Here is a 19,691-nt window from a genome sequence, read left to right as displayed (position 1 = left end):
GAAAAAAAATGTTGCTTAATGCTCTGAAATGACTCTAGTATGATAACCACTGGTATGATTAATACTGCAAATGGTAGTTTTTGAGGTCTGTACTTTTCTAGAATTTATGAATTTTATGTTTATATGACAGAGTGAAGTAGAGGATGGATAGTTATCTCATACTTCAAAGAATGTGCCCCAAACTAATCATCAATCAGAAAAATTTAAAGAAACAAGACCAGAAGCCTCTCCTGTTTATTTATAATTTAATTACTTAGACCAAGTGCATGTTAATTCTAACTTATTCAAATCATGATAATTTTTTGCATACATTTTATTTGGTGTGCCATAGTTGGGGGAATCACCTAATCTGTATTATGTACAACACCTACCAATACATTTACAATAAATTTACAAAAACCAACTTCAAACACATAGACACTATTTGCATCATTATTCATATGTTTCTTTCCTCCTCTAGGGCCCTCCTGGGAATAATGGCAGTCCTGGTGGTAAAGGTGAAATGGTAAGATACCCCCATCCGGTCCCCCATCTCATTCACACACACTCATTTTTGGCTTCCTTTGTACTTTGCATGACAGTACAAGTGTGATATTTAAATTAGCTATTTTGAAAAGAAAGTTCAAGTTTGGCTAATGCTAATGTTCTTGGGGTGTTTTTAGGGTCCTGCTGGCATTCCTGGAGCTCCTGGACTGATGGGAGCCCGTGGGCCTCCAGGACCAGCTGGTACCAATGGTGCTCCTGGACAGCGAGGGAGTGCAGTAAGTTGCCTATTTTTCCTTTTTTGCCTGAAAGGTATGGCTTAATTCCCACAATAAAAATATAAATAGAAGGCTTTTTGTTCTTGTTGAGTTGAATTTATGTTGATTTCACTCTGGTTTTATAGTCTCCCTGTTTTTAAAACAAGATTTCATTTCATTTAGGGTGAACCTGGTAAAAATGGTGCCAAAGGAGAGGCAGGGCCACGTGGTGAACGGGTATGTATTACCCCAAACATATTTACTTAAATTTTGTGAAAATACACTATAATTAGAAAGTAAAAAGGAAATGTTATGCAACCAAATCATTATTTCTTTATTGCTTCCTTTCTTAGGGTGAAGCTGGTTCTCCAGGTATTCCAGGACCTAAGGGTGAAGATGGCAAAGATGGTTCCCCTGGAGAACCTGGTGCAAATGGACTTCCAGGAGCTGCCGGAGAAAGGGTAGGTTTCTCATGGGCATTGAAAAGGAAAAGGAACACAACTATCACTGTCATCCACATAGAACTTCACCCTCAGAGTAAGGCAACCACCATTTTTTTAAGTGGAATATCTGACCCCAAATATTGTTTTGAACCATTTCATAACATCAGAATATCTCTATTGCCACTCAGAAAGGTTTAATGCTTTGGACTGAAATATTTGCCTTTCCCTGTTTCCAGGGTATGCCTGGATTCCGAGGACCTGCTGGAGCAAATGGCCTTCCAGGAGAAAAGGTAGATAACTTCATTTTCATAAATGCTAGTACTACAAATAGATATATTCTTCTATATAGTTTCCCATTTATTAAAACCTGAATATCTGAAAGAAATGTATTGGACTTTCTAAAAATATATTAATTCCCAACATAAAACAATAATTTCAGACCCTGCTTAGCTTTTCTCCTAGCTTTGTAACTAAAGCAAGTTGCTTAACCTCTATGAGAATCCTTTAACCTACCTGTTAATTGGAAATTATTTTGTGTCATTGAAAGAATGAAATGAACTGAAATGCCTGAAAGTTCTTAAGTGTTACACAAATATGATTTCATATCATCAAAGATACTTGATCTTATATGCACATAAATGTATGGTTATGCCCACTGAATATTGCTTTTTTAAGCATGTGATGTTCACCAAAGTTGCCTCAAAATATTTCCAATGTGACAATTCAAGCTAATAGGTGACAGTGACTTTATACAGAGCATGTCAACAACAAACCAACTCTCTTCAAGGGACAAAAGGAAGTTCCCTAGTTATGACCTCAATATTGTTGACACCTAGATGGTGAAGGATCTTTTGTATTTTTGTTGATTTATTTTGCCTCTTAGGGTCCCGCTGGTGAGCGTGGTGGTCCAGGCCCTGCAGGGCCCAGAGGAGTTGCTGGAGAACCTGGCCGAGATGGTGTTCCTGGTGGTCCTGGAATGAGGGTACAGAGAAACATTTATTTGATTAACATTGTCATTCAGTAAGAAGAAAGGCAAATGAAGAAAGGTCAAAGACAGCTTAAATCAGACTATACCTTTTGTAAGCTCAAAACAAGACAAAACTCTCTCAAGAAAATTTTTGTGGATTGATTGAAGAAGAATAGAAAATGAAACATTTAACCAAGACACTTTATAGACAGAAAAAAGCGTGCACAAACAAGGGGTTATGTGTATTAGGGGAAATCTAAAATTTTACAGACACATATGTGTACTTTTTAATTATCATTTTAAAATCACCTGACTGACTGCTTTGATCTAGGGTATGCCCGGAAGCCCAGGAGGACCAGGCAGCGATGGGAAACCAGGGCCTCCTGTATGTACATTTTTAATATCTGGTTTTACAAGCCCAGTGAATACAGTTTGCCTAGCCTTGGTGTATATTGTAGAGCCTTGATATATATATATATATATATATATATATATATATATATATATATATATATATATATTGCGGGTTTTGATCAGATCTGTATCAGTCCTCTTTTGCTGTGATTTTTCCTCATTAGGGAAACCCAGGAGAAAGCGGTCGATCAGGTCCCCCAGGCCCATCTGGTCCCCGAGGTCAGCCCGGTGTCATGGGTTTCCCTGGTCCTAAAGGAAATGACGTGAGTACCTCCCTTCATTTCTTCAATAAGTGTATGACAAAAGGCTTTTTACTTTCCATGTGGGGGTTTGGAGATGACCAAAACTTATCTCCACTTCAAAGCACAGAAGAATATGTGGAAATCAAAATACTGCATGAGAAGGGAGCTAAAGTATTTTTTGTAGAGCTCTGAGGAAAGAGTGGAAACATTAGCCGAAACCTGGTTCTAGAGAGCAGTGCTTGGTTTGGATGTATGTATGTGTGTGTGGAAGCAGTAGAACAAACAATCTGATGAGGGAAAATATGATGAATGATTTTCTTTCAAGAATTAGTAAATCCTGGCCACTTCTGTAGGGTGCACCTGGCAAGAATGGAGAACGAGGCGGCCCTGGAGGTCCTGGCGCTCAGGTATGTAGCCTTCATCAGCTTATTCCCAGCCTTCTAACAGAGGCATTTATTTCCAGCCCTAAGACCTCTCTTCATTACTTTGTTATCTCGGCTTCCCTAACTGCTCCTTTTTTAGGGTCCTCCTGGAAAGAATGGTGAAACTGGACCTCAGGGACCCCCAGGACCAACTGTAAGTTCATTCGCATAAATCAAGAATGAAAGTGAGGGGGAGTGGGGCAGAGGGAAGACTTGGGGAATTATATCATCTCTGGCACTGTATCATTAGAGTTCGCTAAAGCCATTTTGAAACTGGCTTACTTAGCTGGCTAGCCACATGCTGACAGTGAGTAACGTTTACATCTCACGTCTCCTTTGTATCACATCCACATGCCAGACTCTACCCTCCTTCACATCAGTGGCTTTTAAATTAAGTCATGGGCCTGCTGAAATGAAAACTGCATGGACTCGATATGAAAGAATACTTTAGAATGGAGCATCTCATTCTATTTTTCTTCATAGGGGCCAGGTGGTGACAAAGGAGATTCAGGACCTCCTGGTCCACAAGGACTACAAGTAAGAACTTTCATTTAAATGTCACTGGGCTCCTGTTTGTATCAGACAATTAAGTACTTCCTTCAGATAGCTAGATTTGTTGAGTTGATTGACAATTCCACTTTCTTTGTGAGACTAATAGATTGCAATTCATCTAAAGCTTAACATTTGGGAGGCTGTTTCCTACCTTGAAATAAAATGACAGGTAATATTAATAGGCAGGCATAACTTCCATGTCTATTCCAGAATGAGAGTGTTAATAATTTTTTAAAAAGTAATTTAGCTCACATAATTCTATATGCTTATACTTATTTTCATTTTAATTTAAGTTCATACAGATAAATCTATCTTATCATGCTCATCAATTTATTTTACATACAACACCAGAAGGAATAGAGGGAGATAAACCTAGGTTTGTAAAATATGATTATCACCTCTCTGTCATTGGATTTTGAGAGCCATAATTGTTCTGCCCTTAAAAGGACCACTAAAGCCTTTTTAAGAATACTTTGCAGAAGCATACTTAAGAAGTTTTCTGTATGCAGTGTTTGAAGTGATTACACAACACAAATATGATTCTTTGTAGGGCATACCTGGAACTGGTGGTCCTCCAGGAGAAAATGGAAAACCTGGTGAACCAGTAAGTTGCATGCCATTTTTTCAAAACTTTAAAGTCAAAAGAATGAATAATCATTTATCAGTTACTAACTTTTGCATTTTCTCATGCCATTGCATCTGAGTTTTAATACTTAGTTTTGAATTATCCATTAATAAAAAAGAGAAAAAATATTCAGTCATAATCATTACATGGAAAATTTGGACTTTACCATAAAAAGAACTAAAGAAAGAATACATAGATCAAGATTTGACAAATCATACAATATGCAAACAAGTCAAATGTGTATTTTGTTTATATTTCTGTAATGTGAATTCTGATATAGGCCTAATCAAATAATGCCAATATTCTAGGGTCCAAAGGGTGAAGCCGGAGTACCTGGAATTCCAGGAGGCAAGGTAATAATTTAAAATCATTTTACAATTTCTTCAGCATGCTTTAGACTAATTGATTAGTGACAATTTTTTAATAGATCAAACCAAAATACTTTTTTATTTAGAAGCACAGCCTTGCTAAAATTTGATGTATACATTCAGAGTAACTCAAGATATTTCCAATACTCTAAATTTGCTTCATCTGAAGAATAGAATTTTCTGGAATGAATAAATACGTTAGGATCAACTATGAGCCTGAAGTTTCAAAAGAAAAATCTTGCCTGTAGGTTGATTTTATATAAGAAAACTGTTTTGGTAGAAGAACTATAAAATTTTGCCCTTATGAATAAAATAATACTATTAGTTTAAAAGGTATCTTATTAGACCAAGTATCAAGTTTGCATGTTTAGACTAATTCTTTTATATTTCCATTTCTTACTCAGTTGATCAAATGTCTTTTATAACTATAAAAATTTCCAAATTGTTCAAAAATATAAATTAAGAACCTAGTAGTTTGTATCAAAGTAGTACAATTTAGGTTGTTTCTGCTTTTATTTTTAGCACTGGGTTTTCTAACAGATATGTTTTCCTGTCACAGGGTGATTCTGGTGCCCCAGGTGAACGTGGGCCTCCTGGAGTGTCAGGGCCCCCAGGACCTAGAGGTGGGGCTGGACCTCCTGGTCCCGAAGGAGGAAAGGTCAGCCACATAATTTAATTCACCTCAATTTTGCAAAATGTATTCAATTTCCTTCTTGAATTTACTAATTTCCCTTTAATTTCAGGGTGCTCTTGGTCCCCCTGGGCCACCTGGTTCTGCTGGTTCTCCTGGTCTGCAAGGGATGCCTGGGGAAAGAGGAGGTCCTGGAGGCCCTGGCACAAAGGGTGACAAGGTACCAACTGATTTTCTGTTAATTTTGTAATGAAACAGACTTTGTAGATTAAAGGAAAGCAACATTTCTGGAAAAGTAGTCCATTTTCAAACCTAATGTTATCATTTTATAGTAAGTAAAACTTGTGTTAATAGAGTAGCTATTAATCAGAACACCTACAATACATCACAGCAGATTTTGAGGGCTGCTCCTCTTCTTGACAGATTTTCACTGAGGATCCTTCTAATGCAATGATATTGGCTTCTATTTGCAGGGTGAACCAGGCAGTTCAGGTGCTGATGGTGCTCCTGGGAAAGATGGTCCACGAGTGAGTACTTGCTCTGGGAGAAACAGGACTTACCTGTATGGAATAGTTCCTTACTTCAACTTCTATTAGTTCCAAAACATGTTGTGATAAGTTAGACCCATACTTTGCCACCTTCTAGGCATCAGGAAGACCCACATGACTTGACTGTTTAAATTCCTGATTTATAATTATCAATCCCTGATAGTTCAGTGGTGACCTGAGAATGTGAAAAAAATCTCAGAAGTATGATGAAAGTTACCAGCTAAAGTCATAATGAGTCACTAAAATCCAAGATAGTCAATAGTGTTCATAAAGAAACTTTTTGATTTTCAAATACATTGTTAATTCTGTGGCACATTCATGCTGTTGGAATAGTTAGCAATAAAAAGAATGAACTATTGATACTTGCAGCAATTTATACAAATCTCAAGGACATGATGCTGAGTGAAGAAAAATTGATCTCAAAAGAATACATGATTCCATTCATGTAATATTCCTGAAATAACATAATCATGGAGATGTAGAATAGATTAGCTGTTGCCAGGAATTTGGAATGGGGGAGATAAAGATGCCTTTGGCTATAAAGGGGTGACATGAGGGAATCTTACAGTGATTATTCTTTTGAGTATCTTTATTATGGTAGTAGTCATGCAAGGCTACACTTGAACAAATTGTATAGAGCTACTTACACACACAGAAAGGAGTGAAACCTGAATAAGCTCTATGGATTGTACCAACACCAGCTTCTTGATCTCAATACTGTACAATAGTTATGTAAGATGTTAAAGTGGAGGGAGGCTGAAGAAAAGGGCACAGGATTTCTCTGTATATTTCTTTGTAACTTCCTGGGAATCTATAACTATTTCAAAATAAAAGTTAAAAACAAAAATTATAATCAATTCTATTCACATTAGCAAACATCTTCTAGATATGGCTGCAGCAAATGAACATGATAATTAAGCCATTACATAATGCTATATTTACTGTAGTTGTTCTAAAGAAATCCATGAACATTTTACTTTTGACAAACTAGATGGGTAAGCCATCATACAATCAAAACAAGAAAAAAAACAACCTAATCCTTCACTCATGTAATATAAGTAAAATTTTGAAATTTGAAAATATAAATTTGAAAGCTTTAATATGTATAATAATAGTTTGAGTAGTTAAAAGAAACATTCTGGATTGTCAAGCAATTGAATAATGCAATGCACATTAATTTTTAAAATATATTACTGTAGGATCCTATATTACATTATTTATCTTCTGCAATAGAAAGAAAAATGAACCAACTAATTGCCACTAAATCTTATGGTTCTTTAGTGTCATCCCCACAGGATCTTATATTTACTAACTTTAGAAGTATTTATAAAAGAATGAAGAACAAATCATTTGAGCCATAAAAAAATCATATTATCTAGTTTATTAGATGAGTGATACGTCAATTTGTTCTCTATAAGATTAATAGGAAAAAATGATGCTTTTTATCTTTAAAATTAAAAATACATTTCTATTTATTTTAGGGCCCTACTGGTCCTATTGGTCCCCCTGGCCCAGCTGGACAGCCTGGAGATAAGGTAACACTTAAAAATTTTTAGAAGTGAAAAGAAAATGTCTGGCTTTTTGGATGCAGGGCAATATTACTTTTTTCTCTCTTTTTTCAGGGTGAAGGTGGTGCCCCCGGGCTTCCGGGTATAGCTGGTCCTCGAGGTGGCCCTGTAAGTGATAAAAAGCATTCCACCTTTTAGTCCCACCCAGGCAGCAGCTACCTGTGTTTCCCTCTTTGGCAGTCTTGCCCCAGGGGCTCCCAGTCCCAATGGTGGAATGCTGTCTTAAGGAATCATGCGATATGCAAGGGAAGGTTAAAGTCCTTAAATCTAAAATTCACAAGAGACAATTTTAAATCATGCCTTATTTTCTATACAACTCTGGGAAAAATATTGCACAAATATTATGCATTTATAAATGAGTATTCCTTAAGTTGATAGATCTTTGTCCGAGGTTTCCTCTAAATATGAAATTCTCTACCTTTAGGTTTTGCAACTCAGGACAGATACATAGTTCATATTTTTAATTATGATTGATTTTGCAATTAACCATCTTACCATGTTTTAAAATACGTATTTTAGAAATTATGTAATTACATGTGTTAAACACTTCAAAATTTTCAAATTATTTTTCTAACAAACAATATCATAGCGATAGAAGGAATCAATAGTCTGGTGTTATCTACTCCTAATTTTGTTGAGAAATGGAAAAGTCTTCAGAGATTAAACTACGTTAACTTTTCCTACTGCTTGCTTAAAGGAAAGATGAGACAATGCAGAAGATGCAGCACCCTCCCTGGGGGAAGAGGTCTTCACTGTGGCTAACAGGGATATTTTTCACTTCAGGGTGAGAGAGGTGAACATGGGCCTCCAGGACCTGCTGGCTTCCCTGGTGCTCCTGTAAGTATGAACATTAAAACATACAGGTCACACAGACCAGAATCTCTAGATCGCTGAAAAATATAAGACAGGTCTGGATTCAAGTCATGCCTCAGCTACTCATTCCCTATAGGGTTATTGCTCCACCACCCTTTTTTAAAAACTGTATTATCTCTATTCTTATACTTCACTCAGAACAACTGCCCTGCCTTTATACCCTAGATTTAAAAACACTGAAACTTTTAAAAGTTCTTCCATTAAAAGATGATACTGATTAAAATGCGCTCTAAGCCCTGCATTTCTCAAATGAATGTACTGGTACTCACTTTTCAAATGCACAATCCTTGGACAGATTTTCTCCTTAATGCAAATAGCTTATGTCTTTAATTTGTCTTAATGCTTTCCTGAAAATGGTCTTTTATCAAGGAAGTATTTTGATCAATGTTGTTTTGCTGTGTCTTCAGAGAGCCTTCTTTTCTGATTTCATTTCTCTCTCCACCTGGAGATTTCTGTTTTCTGAAGAAAAATAATGATAAGCCCAGGGTAATGTGAAGGATGTCAGCTCACAAGTGGTCTTTGTTTCTGAACGTAGGGACAGAATGGTGAGCCAGGCGCTAAAGGCGAGAGAGGTGCTCCTGGTGAGAAAGGGGAAGGAGGCCCTCCTGGCGTCGCAGGTCCTGCTGGAGGTTCTGGGCCTGCTGTGAGTATTCTCTCTTTCTGTAAGCTTTCTAATGGGCAGCACTAAGGGTTATTGGTAATCTAATATTTCATACTGAGAGAGCTTGTCACCGTGAAAAGTGTACAGTCTTCAGAGGAATGTAGTCCAAAGTTTGAAGCTTGGTTACAACAATCTAGATATGACCTCAGTCAAGTTATTTTAACTGCTTCATAGAGTTATTGTTGTTTTTGTATTTTGTTTCTTGGTTTTTTTTTTTTTTTTTTTTTTTGCTGTAGGCTCTCATTTCCATTGTAGTTTTTCTCCCCCAGTTTTATTGAAATATAATTGATGTATAATGATTTGGTATATGTGTATATTGCCAAGCAATGATCACAATAAGTAGTTACCATTTTTGAAGGCTTAATGCTTCTCCCGAATTTTGATTTTGGTGCTATTCTGATAAACCATTTCCACCTGCATTCCATATAGGGTCCCCCTGGTCCTCAAGGTGTCAAAGGTGAACGCGGCAGTCCTGGTGGTCCTGTAAGTATTGATCCCTTTAATTATTATTCTCTAAACTATTACTGAAAGGCATTCATTAATATCAATTTGCATAAAAATGCTTTGAAAGTACTAGATCCCTAAAGAGAATATAAAATTATAATCTCTTACTCATATACAAGTTATATGTAAAAAACAAGAGGACAAAGCAACCCATGAATGACCCCAAGGTAGAAAGGCAGATCTTACCACACTTCTTTTACTTTTTATTTGTTTTTAGTGGTTAATTATTTGTTCTACTGAACTTCTGAAATTTAAAAATACATCATCATTTCACAGGGTGCTGCTGGCTTCCCTGGTGGTCGTGGCCTTCCTGGTCCTCCTGGTAACAATGTAAGTCATTTTTAAAGTATTTTTTCACTACATATTCCATAAAGAACATTTGTATATGCATAGGATAAGAAATTTACTCTTTGCTACTTTCCTTTGTTTTAAACCCCATATAAAATTATTTGAACACAGGTAAAGGAGGGACAACAAATTCACTTTTTCATTATGAAGTGTTTAAATTTCAAATGTTTCTTTGTAGGGTAACCCAGGTCCACCAGGGCCCGGTGGTTCTCCAGGCAAAGACGGACCCCCAGGTCCACCTGGTAGCAGCGGTGCTCCTGGCAGCCCTGGGGTGTCAGGACCAAAAGGTGATGCTGGTCAACCAGGTGAGAAGGGATCACCCGGCGCCCAGGGCCCCCCGGTGAGTGGTTTCATTGCTCTATTGATTGACAATCTTGTGTTATTTTAAATTATAAATTCAAAAGAGGAAAATATAGTTATGTAAAAAAAGAACTAAGCATTCATTATCTGTCACAACAGGGAGCTCCAGGCCCACTTGGAATTGCAGGGATTACCGGAGCCCGGGGTCTTGCAGGACCACCAGGCATGCCAGGACTTAGGGGAAGCCCTGGACCACAGGGCATCAAGGTGAGTGCAGCCTTCACTGGGCTCTTGTTTCCTTTGGGAGCCCTCAGGGAGCACATAACCATAGCAAGTAGGCAATGAACAAGTTTCCCTGTAATGAATGCAAATTCTTGGTATCTTCAGATTTTCAGGAAGCACACGTTTTATTAAAAGGCTCACGGACACAAAAACAATGCAAATCATAGACCAGGCTTGAACATAAGCACAAATAAATTGATAGCACAGGAAAATATCTTGCCATCTCAAATACCTTTGTTGGGCAACTGAACATTCTTCAGTTTGTTGACTGTCAGTCTCGAAGAGGGAAATAACGTCAGCTTGTAGACCTATGAAAACCTTTAATTGATATGAATTTATCCATCAGCTCAATTCCTTTTGCACTTCTGATTTTCTTTCACTAATATTTCATAACATCCTAATGCTTAACATCTTAAGAATCCATTTAGAAAATGGGATGATATAATTCTGTATTATTAGGGCTCACATTTGGACACTTTGAGCACCTCTTTGAAAAATATGCCATACAATATTGTACTGAAATAAAAAATAACATTAAAGTGTATTCAATTTATATGAACATATCTAGTAAATGTGTATTCTTTAGATAGTGCCAAGTGTTCAATGTAACCTAACTCTGATTGTCACCATAAACCTATAATTTCATAATGACTCATCATTATTATTTTTTTTACAATAAACATGTCTATTTATACATCTCATATTAGAATATGAGATATGAATAATATAATCAACATTATTACTCAGCCCTTTGGTATCCTCAGTCACTGGGCAAGGGGAAAATATAAAGAAACTTACTTTGCCAAAGGTTTCTCCCAAAACCTGGTGGGGATGGTTTTAGAAACAGATTCATAGAAATTGAATAAACAAGGTTTCTCCCTGGGAAATACAGACCTTTCATAACATTACATTAATTGATTTCTTAAGTTAAAATAAAATGTCTTTTATTTCTTTGTACACAGGGTGAAAATGGGAAACCGGGACCTAGTGGTCACAATGGAGAACGTGGTCCTCCTGGACCCCAGGGTCTTCCTGGTCTGGCCGGTACAGCTGGTGAACCTGGAAGAGATGTAAGTACCAGTTCTTAGGAAATATCCAATTATCCAGGTAGTATTTAATAATTTACTTAAGCAAGAGTCAAATTGGACCTTAATGTCTAAAATGGCAAATGCTGTTACACACCAAAGTTCTTTTTTTCTCTGATAACAGATGTTCTTTTCCAACTTAGAATAACCTTGAATATTTATGTTAATTAATATATTTACCCAACAAATGATCATTAATGGAAAAGAATCTGATCTCTAGCTAAATAAAGAAATAAGCTGGGGATGGAGAGAGCCTAACTTACAACATTCCTTCTGGGTGAAAATGTTGTTTGTGATGAGTCTTTTCTGAAATGGTAGATTTCCATTATCAGCTTAACTTACTGTTTCTCAAGCATTTATTTATTATCTCTCCCTAAGGATCCTTTTCAGACTTTTTTTTCCCTAATCATCTCTCCCTCTTTCATCCCATGAGATATTAGTACCTCAGATACACTGGATATCTGTGTAGGTATTATGACCCTTTGAAGGGCCACACCCATTATCATATTTAAGATTTGTCACACCCAAGAAGCAATTTTTATCCTCTTTAGGATAATATTGCTCTCATTAAGAATGCATGGATTAGATAGTATTTGAATGGTTTCAAAGAATTTGATTTCTTTTTTTTTTGTTTTTTTCTTTTTAATTAGGGAAATCCCGGATCAGATGGTCTGCCAGGCCGAGATGGAGCTCCTGGTGGCAAGGTATAACGAACATATGTACAATAGGTTTGTGTAATTAAAAAAAAAACCTGCTGATCATATTTATTTTGGATCCGTACCTTTATCCCCAGGGGGATCGTGGTGAAAACGGTGCTCCTGGTGCCCCTGGTGCTCCTGGTCACCCAGGCCCGGCAGGCCCTGTCGGTCCAGCTGGAAAAAGCGGTGACAGAGGAGAAACTGTGAGTTACAAAAAGTCCCATCCTCCTTTACTTGTCTATTTTCCTTAACAAAGAGATGAGTAGGTAGAGAAGATGGAGTGCCAGACCTGCACACCAGATGGTCTGCTGTCACTTGTTTCATAGTTTTTATGCTAGTCATTCCTTGGCAGCTGCAGTGATGAGTGGATGTGGAAATTTCTGGCAGTAGTCCATGAAGAATTCATTCCAAAATTCAAAACAGTATTATTTAGACTGAGTATATATATATAGATTTGCTGGGTAAATGCAAGGCTGGATTAGCACGACTTTCTCAGCTTTCCTGTTTAGACCCTGTGGGAAAGAGGTAAATAGGGAAAGGACTTCTCAGGAGGAAATGATACTGATTTTCAATAATAACATGCATCCTCTTATTCTATCTTAGTGAAATTATTAACTTTTAGATAAAACAAAACTGTATCAATAAATAAATAATTCCTGTGTCTGTTCATGTGTTTTCATTTTAGGGCCCTGCTGGCCCTTCTGGTGCTCCAGGTCCTGCTGGCTCCCGAGGTCCTGCTGTAAGTTGTTCTATTTTTTTTTTTTTAACTCATTCTACAGTATAGGAAAGATTCTACTTTCCAGCATGTTTGTAGAAAAGGGGATGACAAAATATACAGCTATGAAACAATTTAAGTTTTCCTTTAATGATATACAAAGCAACTCAGGATCTAAAAGTTCCTTCAGGAAAAGGATATACAAATCAATTACTGGGGCTCCATGCAATGATCAGTTCAAAATCAAACCAACCACAAGGACAGTCCTTGTTGTCCCATGTGGGCAGTGTCTGCTGAGGGGATTGCTAGCTAAGAGAATGTCAGAAAATAGACTTGTTATAATTTTATTTTGTTTTTCCATTGTGCCTGTGTGTCTATGACCTTAATTTAAAATGTGTTTGTAAAGGGTCCCCAAGGCCCACGTGGCGACAAAGGTGAAACAGGTGAACGTGGTTCTAATGGCATCAAAGGACATCGAGGATTCCCTGGTAATCCAGGTGCCCCAGGTTCTCCAGTAAGTGCACCTGTTTTGTTGAAAAATTTCCTTCAATATATTCTAACTGATGAGACAGGCAAATCTTAGAGACTAATAGTAGAAAAATGTTCATCTCTAATAGTATATTCTAAAGGAGATGAAAATGGATTTGAGGGCTTATTTGAAATAGCTGACATGAGACAATGGGGAGATAGAAGGAATATGAAATCATATTTCTTCATGATCCCCATGTTTCTTGATTTTGTCTTGAATGTAAAGTCTCCATTCATATTCACCATTCTTTTCCTTTCAGGGTCCTGCTGGTCACCAAGGTGCAGTCGGTAGCCCAGGACCTGCAGGCCCCCGGGTAAGTACCACAGGAAGATATTTGAAGGTCCATGTTTTTTTTATGTTTGCACTAAGAAAGATATTCTAGCATTGTGATAACATGATAATTTTTTAGGGACCTGTTGGACCCAGTGGGTCCCCTGGCAAAGATGGAACAAGTGGGCATCCAGGTCCCATTGGGCCACCAGGGCCTCGAGGTAACAGAGGTGAAAGAGGATCTGAGGTAAGGCATCACTTGTGAATACGTATACTTAATTTGCTATCATCTTCACATTTTCAGAAACACTTTGCAGTATTTTTAAACTGAGATAGTGAGTTAAAAACAATGCAATCAACCAACTTCATTTGGAAAATGAACAATGACCTTAAGACATTCTCCACAATGCTGAGACTTTCTCCATCACACTATAATAACAGGGTGAAAAAGCTTTTTTTACAGTTTGACCAGTTAACAGTTATGTCAGAATAAAAACATAAACCCAGTTATACAAAATGAACTCTGCCAGTGTTGATCGTACTGAAGATCTCACATTTATGATAACCATAATGGCTTGTAAGTAGGTAGTATGGTCTACTTCTCAACCAGCTTTCCTCATCCTGCTTGCTACTGATACCGTCATTCCTAACACCTTCCTATCCCACAGCTTTGGAATAAATGGAATTAAAACAATCATCCCCAAAAGTTGCACATGTGGCAATTGAAATACAAATAAGTTAAGTGATCAGACCAAAGACACAAAGTTAATGACCAACCTGGGACCAGAAGCTAGATTCCTTCTCCTACACATATCCCCTTGGTCCCATCAGCACTAGAACTGCTTACACCATTTTTTCAGAAGGAAACATAATAGAGTAAAATCTGTGCTCGAACACCACTGGTTCTTTTATAGTAGAACATAAATTTCATGGTAATTATTATAAGTCAGTTATCATTTGATCACAAAACACCCCAAATAAATCTTTATTAAAATAATTACAGTGACACAACATGTTTTTAATGCATTTTCCTGGGCTAACAGCATGTACGTTCAACAAAAACCAAGCACCTAGACCTCAGTGATGCCTGCTCTTCCCCTACTAGGGCTCCCCAGGACACCCAGGCCAGCCAGGGCCCCCTGGCCCCCCCGGTGCCCCTGGCCCATGTTGCGGTGGAGGTGGGGTTGCTGCCATCTCTGGCGTGGGAGGTGAAAAGGCTGGTGGTTTTGCCCCATACTATGGAGATGAACCAATGGATTTCAAAATCAACACCGAAGAGATTATGACTTCACTCAAATCAGTCAATGGACAAATAGAAAGCCTCATTAGTCCTGATGGTTCTCGTAAAAACCCTGCTCGGAACTGCCGAGACCTGAAGTTCTGCCATCCTGAACTCAAGAGCGGTACGTGGATAATCTTTCATGGTTGCAGAGAAAGCTGCTTGGGTTAGGATTTGGGGAAGAGAACTTTTACTGCGAAAAGAAAATTTTATAGCAGAAATAGTACTTAAAGAATGTCAGTTGAATTGAAATTGCTTGATAATGTGAGAAAATATAAACTGTAGGTGTACTTATAAGGTAACATAAATAACTTCAAAATATTACAAATGTAGGAAAACTAAGATGGTTTTGTAGAAATTTTAATACAAATCATAGTTTTGTATGTGTCTGCATATCATACCAAAGTTATTTGAGTGATAAAGCAACATATATAACTCTCAGGATAAAGCTTATGGAATTTGATGCAGACATAATTGGCAACTTAATTATTGCAGTGTTTGTTTAATGCAATTTAATTTTGTGTAAATATAATTATGGGATTTTTATATTAAAAAAAGTTAAATTGTGTATTCCAGAATATTGTATAAAATTAAATGAAATATTGCAATAGTGTTTCTGCAACATCTTGACATGGAACATTGTCTTTGTTAGGAGTCATTTCTGAAAATTACTTAAAATAGAGGATAAACATCAATTACAGGGAGGTTAGGTTTAGACCTATTGACGTAAATCTGGATTAGACAGTTTATGTTATTAAGCAAAACTACATTAAATGGGTAGTCATCCTTTAAAAAGAGAGGTTTCAGTAAATACAATATACCAATCAAAATGTCTAGACTTACTATATCTCCATTGTTCAATATCTAGATGCTGTTTTTTACTTCACTGTTCTCTAATCATCATAGCTAATTCTTTTATCTCAAAATTCAATCTGAAAATTTCTCTATCATGCTACACTATAAAATACAAATATATGAAATACAAATTCATTAGCAGTTAATTTGAATGCCTTACCAGGTAAACAAACAAAATCATTCTGGTCCAAATTTCATTACTGGATTTTGTGACTGATCCCCGTTATCCTTTTTTGTGACTACTCAGGAGAATATTGGGTTGATCCTAACCAAGGATGCAAGATGGATGCTATTAAAGTATTCTGTAATATGGAAACTGGGGAAACATGCTTAAGTGCCAGTCCTTCCAGTGTTCCACGTAAGAACTGGTGGAAAGATTTAGGTTCAGAGAAAAAATATGTTTGGTTCGGAGAATCCATGGATGGTGGTTTTCAGGTAAGAAAGGATATATTGTTCTTTTAAATTAGTCATCCCTACTACTTGAACTTTTTAGTCCCCCTCCCATTTGTTCACCACAAAGCAAAGTTAGTTACTAAATAGAAGAACCCAAATTATTTTATATATTCTGGTGAATACTTTTATAACTTTAATAACTTGTTTCTCAAGAGCTAAGTTAGATTGAATTAACTCTTCGTACACAACCATCTTTCTTTCAATTCTTAAGACCTTTTTTACTCTAGCATTATATGGTGTATGGGCAATAAAAATATATTCACATGTAAAATATTCATATATAAAATATATAAACAACCTACACTGCAATGGCCACACTAAACTGCATGAATCGCTTACATACAATTGTAACTAAAACGTTTGATCAATTTTATTTGTTTCCTATCACAGTTTAGCTATGGCAATTCTGAACTTCCCGAAGATGTCCTCGATGTCCAGCTGGCATTCCTCCGACTTCTTTCCAGCCGGGCCTCCCAGAATATCACCTATCACTGCAAGAATAGCATTGCATACATGGATCATGCCAGTGGGAATGTAAAGAAAGCCCTGAAATTGATGGGGTCAAATGAAGGTGAATTTAAGGCTGAAGGAAACAGCAAATTCACGTACACAGTTTTGGAGGATGGTTGCACTGTAAGTAACATTTTTATCAGCATGGGTCGTAATGATCTCAGCATTTCTAGTTTAATCACACTGCTTTGACATGAAGAAATAAAAAGAATGAGGGTAAACAAAAGATAGCATTGAGTGTGAGTCGAGTCCCTGAATGATTTCTGGGGAAAGTTAAATACCACAAAAAGAATATGTCTCCTCAAGCTCCAAGGGAAAAACCAGTTGGAATGAAAAAAAATTGAAATTGAAAACCATAATAAAAATTTTATCAGATAACCTGGAGGTTGCTATACATTCTACACAACAGCTGTCATATGGACTTGATTAAAATCTCTGATTTCTTTTAAATTTTAAAGGTTAACTTTAAATCTATCCTTTGTTAGTATCATTTATGAACAAAGGGAGAATTCACTTCTAATATTAGCAAATTCCATTATGAAAGACCTACCCACTTCTTAGTAAACCAGCCATTTATCTGGTAGCAATGACCAGAACCAGGCCTCCAAGAACGGGCTGGCCTGTGGTGATGTCCCTGCTGGGTTTGCCCGGAAGCCCTGTAATGCATTTGATTGACAATATGGTTCATCATCTGGGAGGATTACAGCTCCTATATAGGGAAGGGAAGATGACGCGGCAAGTCCGTAACTCCCTAAGAGCAAATTTTTTTTTTAACTTGGTTATAGGCAGTGTCTAAGTAATTGTAAGGCCATGACAACTTACATTTTTTTGCTTTTCTTTCAGAAACACACTGGGGAATGGGGCAAAACAGTCTTCGAATATCGAACACGCAAGGCCGTGAGACTACCTATTATAGATATTGCACCTTATGATGTTGGTGGTCCTGATCAAGAATTTGGTGCGGACGTTGGCCCTGTTTGCTTTTTATAAACCAAACTCTGTCTGAAACCTAAGCAAAAAAATTTCACACTCCATATGTGTTCCTCTTGTTCTAATCTTGTCAACCAGTACAAGTGACCAGCTAAATTCCAGTTATTTATTTCCAAAATTTTTTGGAAAAAGTATAACTTGGCAAAAAAAAAAGATACTTTTTTTTTTTTTTTGCTGTTACACCAAATGCAGTTCAAATGCTTTTTGTTCTATTTTTTTACCAATTCCAATTTCCAAATGTCTCAATGGTGCTATAATAAATAAACTTCAACACTCTTACAATAACACTGTGTTACATTCTTTGAATCCTAGCCCATTTGCAGAGCAATGACTATGTGTGCCATTAAAAGATAACCTTTCTTTCTGAAATAGTCAAACATGAAATTAGAAAAGACCTCCTGGTTTCAACTACCTCAACCTGGTCAGAAACAGATGAATTGTGTAAGTCCCAGTAGATGAAAAAATGTGTGTAAATTGGCAAAAGTTACAAAAATTTAATTGATTTCCTAAAACATTAGTAAAAAAAAAAAGTAGACTGTAGCACAAGAATTTAAAGCAATATTTTTAAATCCACATATTTAAATAAGTTTATTTAAATCTTGGATATACACCACTTTTAAAGGTGCTTTTTTCTTTTCTTGTCATTGCTGAAATTATCAAATTACCAGTATTTGGGAAGGTTTTAAAGGCACATGTTATGGTGCTAACGTACTTTCACTTTTAAAACTCGAGGTCAGAATTGTTGCCTTGCATCAAAACATAAATGCGCACCATCTGTACATGCCTCCTGTCAGAAAGGCTTCTGGCATGTGGCTTCCGGGGACTCTCCCTTCCTCCTGCAAAAGTCAACAACAAAAAAAGCAAATGATGGGGCTGCTTTTGTCACAATAACACAGAGAATGTGTTGAAATTTAACTTTGTAAGCTTGTATGTGGTTGTTGATCTGTTTTCCTTACAGACACCCATAATAAAATAACATAATGAAACATTTCTGGCTTTTGTCACTTTTCATAGATGTAACAAATGTATGTAGACACTCAAGAACTCTAGTGATTTCCTTAAAAAAATGCATACTGAATTCTAGTTCTCCAGCTTACTAATGCAACGGCCTTGGGGAATATGCGATAATACAGCTTATGTTCAGGACAAAGGTAGTGCTTGCTGGGAAGTCTTGCAGATTTTTAGATCATATTTAGTGGAACTCCTGGGGGTATATTGAAAACTGAGGGCACTCTGCTTGATTCAATCCCTGGAAATAATGACAGTAAATTAGGTTGTCCCCAAAATGGGAGTAATCAGGGAGGAAGATGCTGGCAATTTATCAGTAAGTAAGCAGGATCTGGCAAAACAGATGTTAATATTAAGAATAATTTCAAGTTTAGGTTTCTTCCACCAATCCTACACACTGCCTCACTGCGCTCTTGGGTCAAGCCCTTCTCCCCCATCAAGTTCTTATTCTTTTAGTTACTGTAAATTAAAATAGTGCAGTCTTACCCGTTTGACTTTACAGTTTGAAGTCTACACACTCTATATGGTGTGTAACAATAACACTACTTTCAAACATAAAAGTTCCATCAGTTAAGTATCAAGCCTTTCAGTTCACTTATCCTTCATGTTAGAGGCAACCAATGTTAGTTATTCATTAAGAACCCTTATAATTACATTGGGCCCAACTGGATAATTTAGGATAATCTGCCCATCTCAACGTTGATTTGCAATCTTAATTCCTCTTTGCCTTCGATTAAACAAATGTGAGAAATAGGATCTCTCTTCTTGGTAAATACTTTTTGTAGGTGTTGTGCCTGTCCACAAACAGTAC

At 36.9% G+C, this 19,691-nt stretch overlaps 1 protein-coding gene across 1 annotated transcript in view; it reads left to right on the top strand.

Moving 5' to 3' along the window:
* Positions 1 to 18,860, top strand: part of COL3A1 (collagen type III alpha 1 chain) — a 37,911-nt gene extending 19,051 nt beyond the window's left edge. The window contains exons 17-51 of the mRNA XM_036881666.2: positions 461 to 505; positions 663 to 761; positions 924 to 977; positions 1,094 to 1,201; positions 1,420 to 1,473; positions 2,067 to 2,165; positions 2,482 to 2,535; positions 2,729 to 2,827; positions 3,160 to 3,213; positions 3,329 to 3,382; positions 3,712 to 3,765; positions 4,331 to 4,384; positions 4,714 to 4,758; positions 5,333 to 5,431; positions 5,517 to 5,624; positions 5,878 to 5,931; positions 7,434 to 7,487; positions 7,575 to 7,628; positions 8,304 to 8,357; positions 8,929 to 9,036; positions 9,484 to 9,537; positions 9,835 to 9,888; positions 10,085 to 10,246; positions 10,366 to 10,473; positions 11,451 to 11,558; positions 12,224 to 12,277; positions 12,367 to 12,474; positions 12,957 to 13,010; positions 13,393 to 13,500; positions 13,775 to 13,828; positions 13,925 to 14,032; positions 14,891 to 15,188; positions 16,167 to 16,354; positions 16,763 to 17,005; positions 17,726 to 18,860. Coding sequence (XP_036737561.1) covers positions 461 to 505; positions 663 to 761; positions 924 to 977; positions 1,094 to 1,201; positions 1,420 to 1,473; positions 2,067 to 2,165; positions 2,482 to 2,535; positions 2,729 to 2,827; positions 3,160 to 3,213; positions 3,329 to 3,382; positions 3,712 to 3,765; positions 4,331 to 4,384; positions 4,714 to 4,758; positions 5,333 to 5,431; positions 5,517 to 5,624; positions 5,878 to 5,931; positions 7,434 to 7,487; positions 7,575 to 7,628; positions 8,304 to 8,357; positions 8,929 to 9,036; positions 9,484 to 9,537; positions 9,835 to 9,888; positions 10,085 to 10,246; positions 10,366 to 10,473; positions 11,451 to 11,558; positions 12,224 to 12,277; positions 12,367 to 12,474; positions 12,957 to 13,010; positions 13,393 to 13,500; positions 13,775 to 13,828; positions 13,925 to 14,032; positions 14,891 to 15,188; positions 16,167 to 16,354; positions 16,763 to 17,005; positions 17,726 to 17,872 — 3,252 coding nt within the window. The 3' untranslated portion in view covers positions 17,873 to 18,860. The remainder of the gene's footprint in view (positions 1 to 460; positions 506 to 662; positions 762 to 923; positions 978 to 1,093; positions 1,202 to 1,419; positions 1,474 to 2,066; positions 2,166 to 2,481; positions 2,536 to 2,728; positions 2,828 to 3,159; positions 3,214 to 3,328; positions 3,383 to 3,711; positions 3,766 to 4,330; positions 4,385 to 4,713; positions 4,759 to 5,332; positions 5,432 to 5,516; positions 5,625 to 5,877; positions 5,932 to 7,433; positions 7,488 to 7,574; positions 7,629 to 8,303; positions 8,358 to 8,928; positions 9,037 to 9,483; positions 9,538 to 9,834; positions 9,889 to 10,084; positions 10,247 to 10,365; positions 10,474 to 11,450; positions 11,559 to 12,223; positions 12,278 to 12,366; positions 12,475 to 12,956; positions 13,011 to 13,392; positions 13,501 to 13,774; positions 13,829 to 13,924; positions 14,033 to 14,890; positions 15,189 to 16,166; positions 16,355 to 16,762; positions 17,006 to 17,725) is intronic.
* Positions 18,861 to 19,691: the final 831 nt, after the last annotated feature.

Source organism: Manis pentadactyla, chromosome 6, assembly GCF_030020395.1.
Source record: "Manis pentadactyla isolate mManPen7 chromosome 6, mManPen7.hap1, whole genome shotgun sequence".
Taxonomy (NCBI): domain Eukaryota; kingdom Metazoa; phylum Chordata; class Mammalia; order Pholidota; family Manidae; genus Manis; species Manis pentadactyla.
Note: the sequence above shows the minus strand (reverse complement) of the source record. Positions and strands in the feature narration are given on the sequence as shown.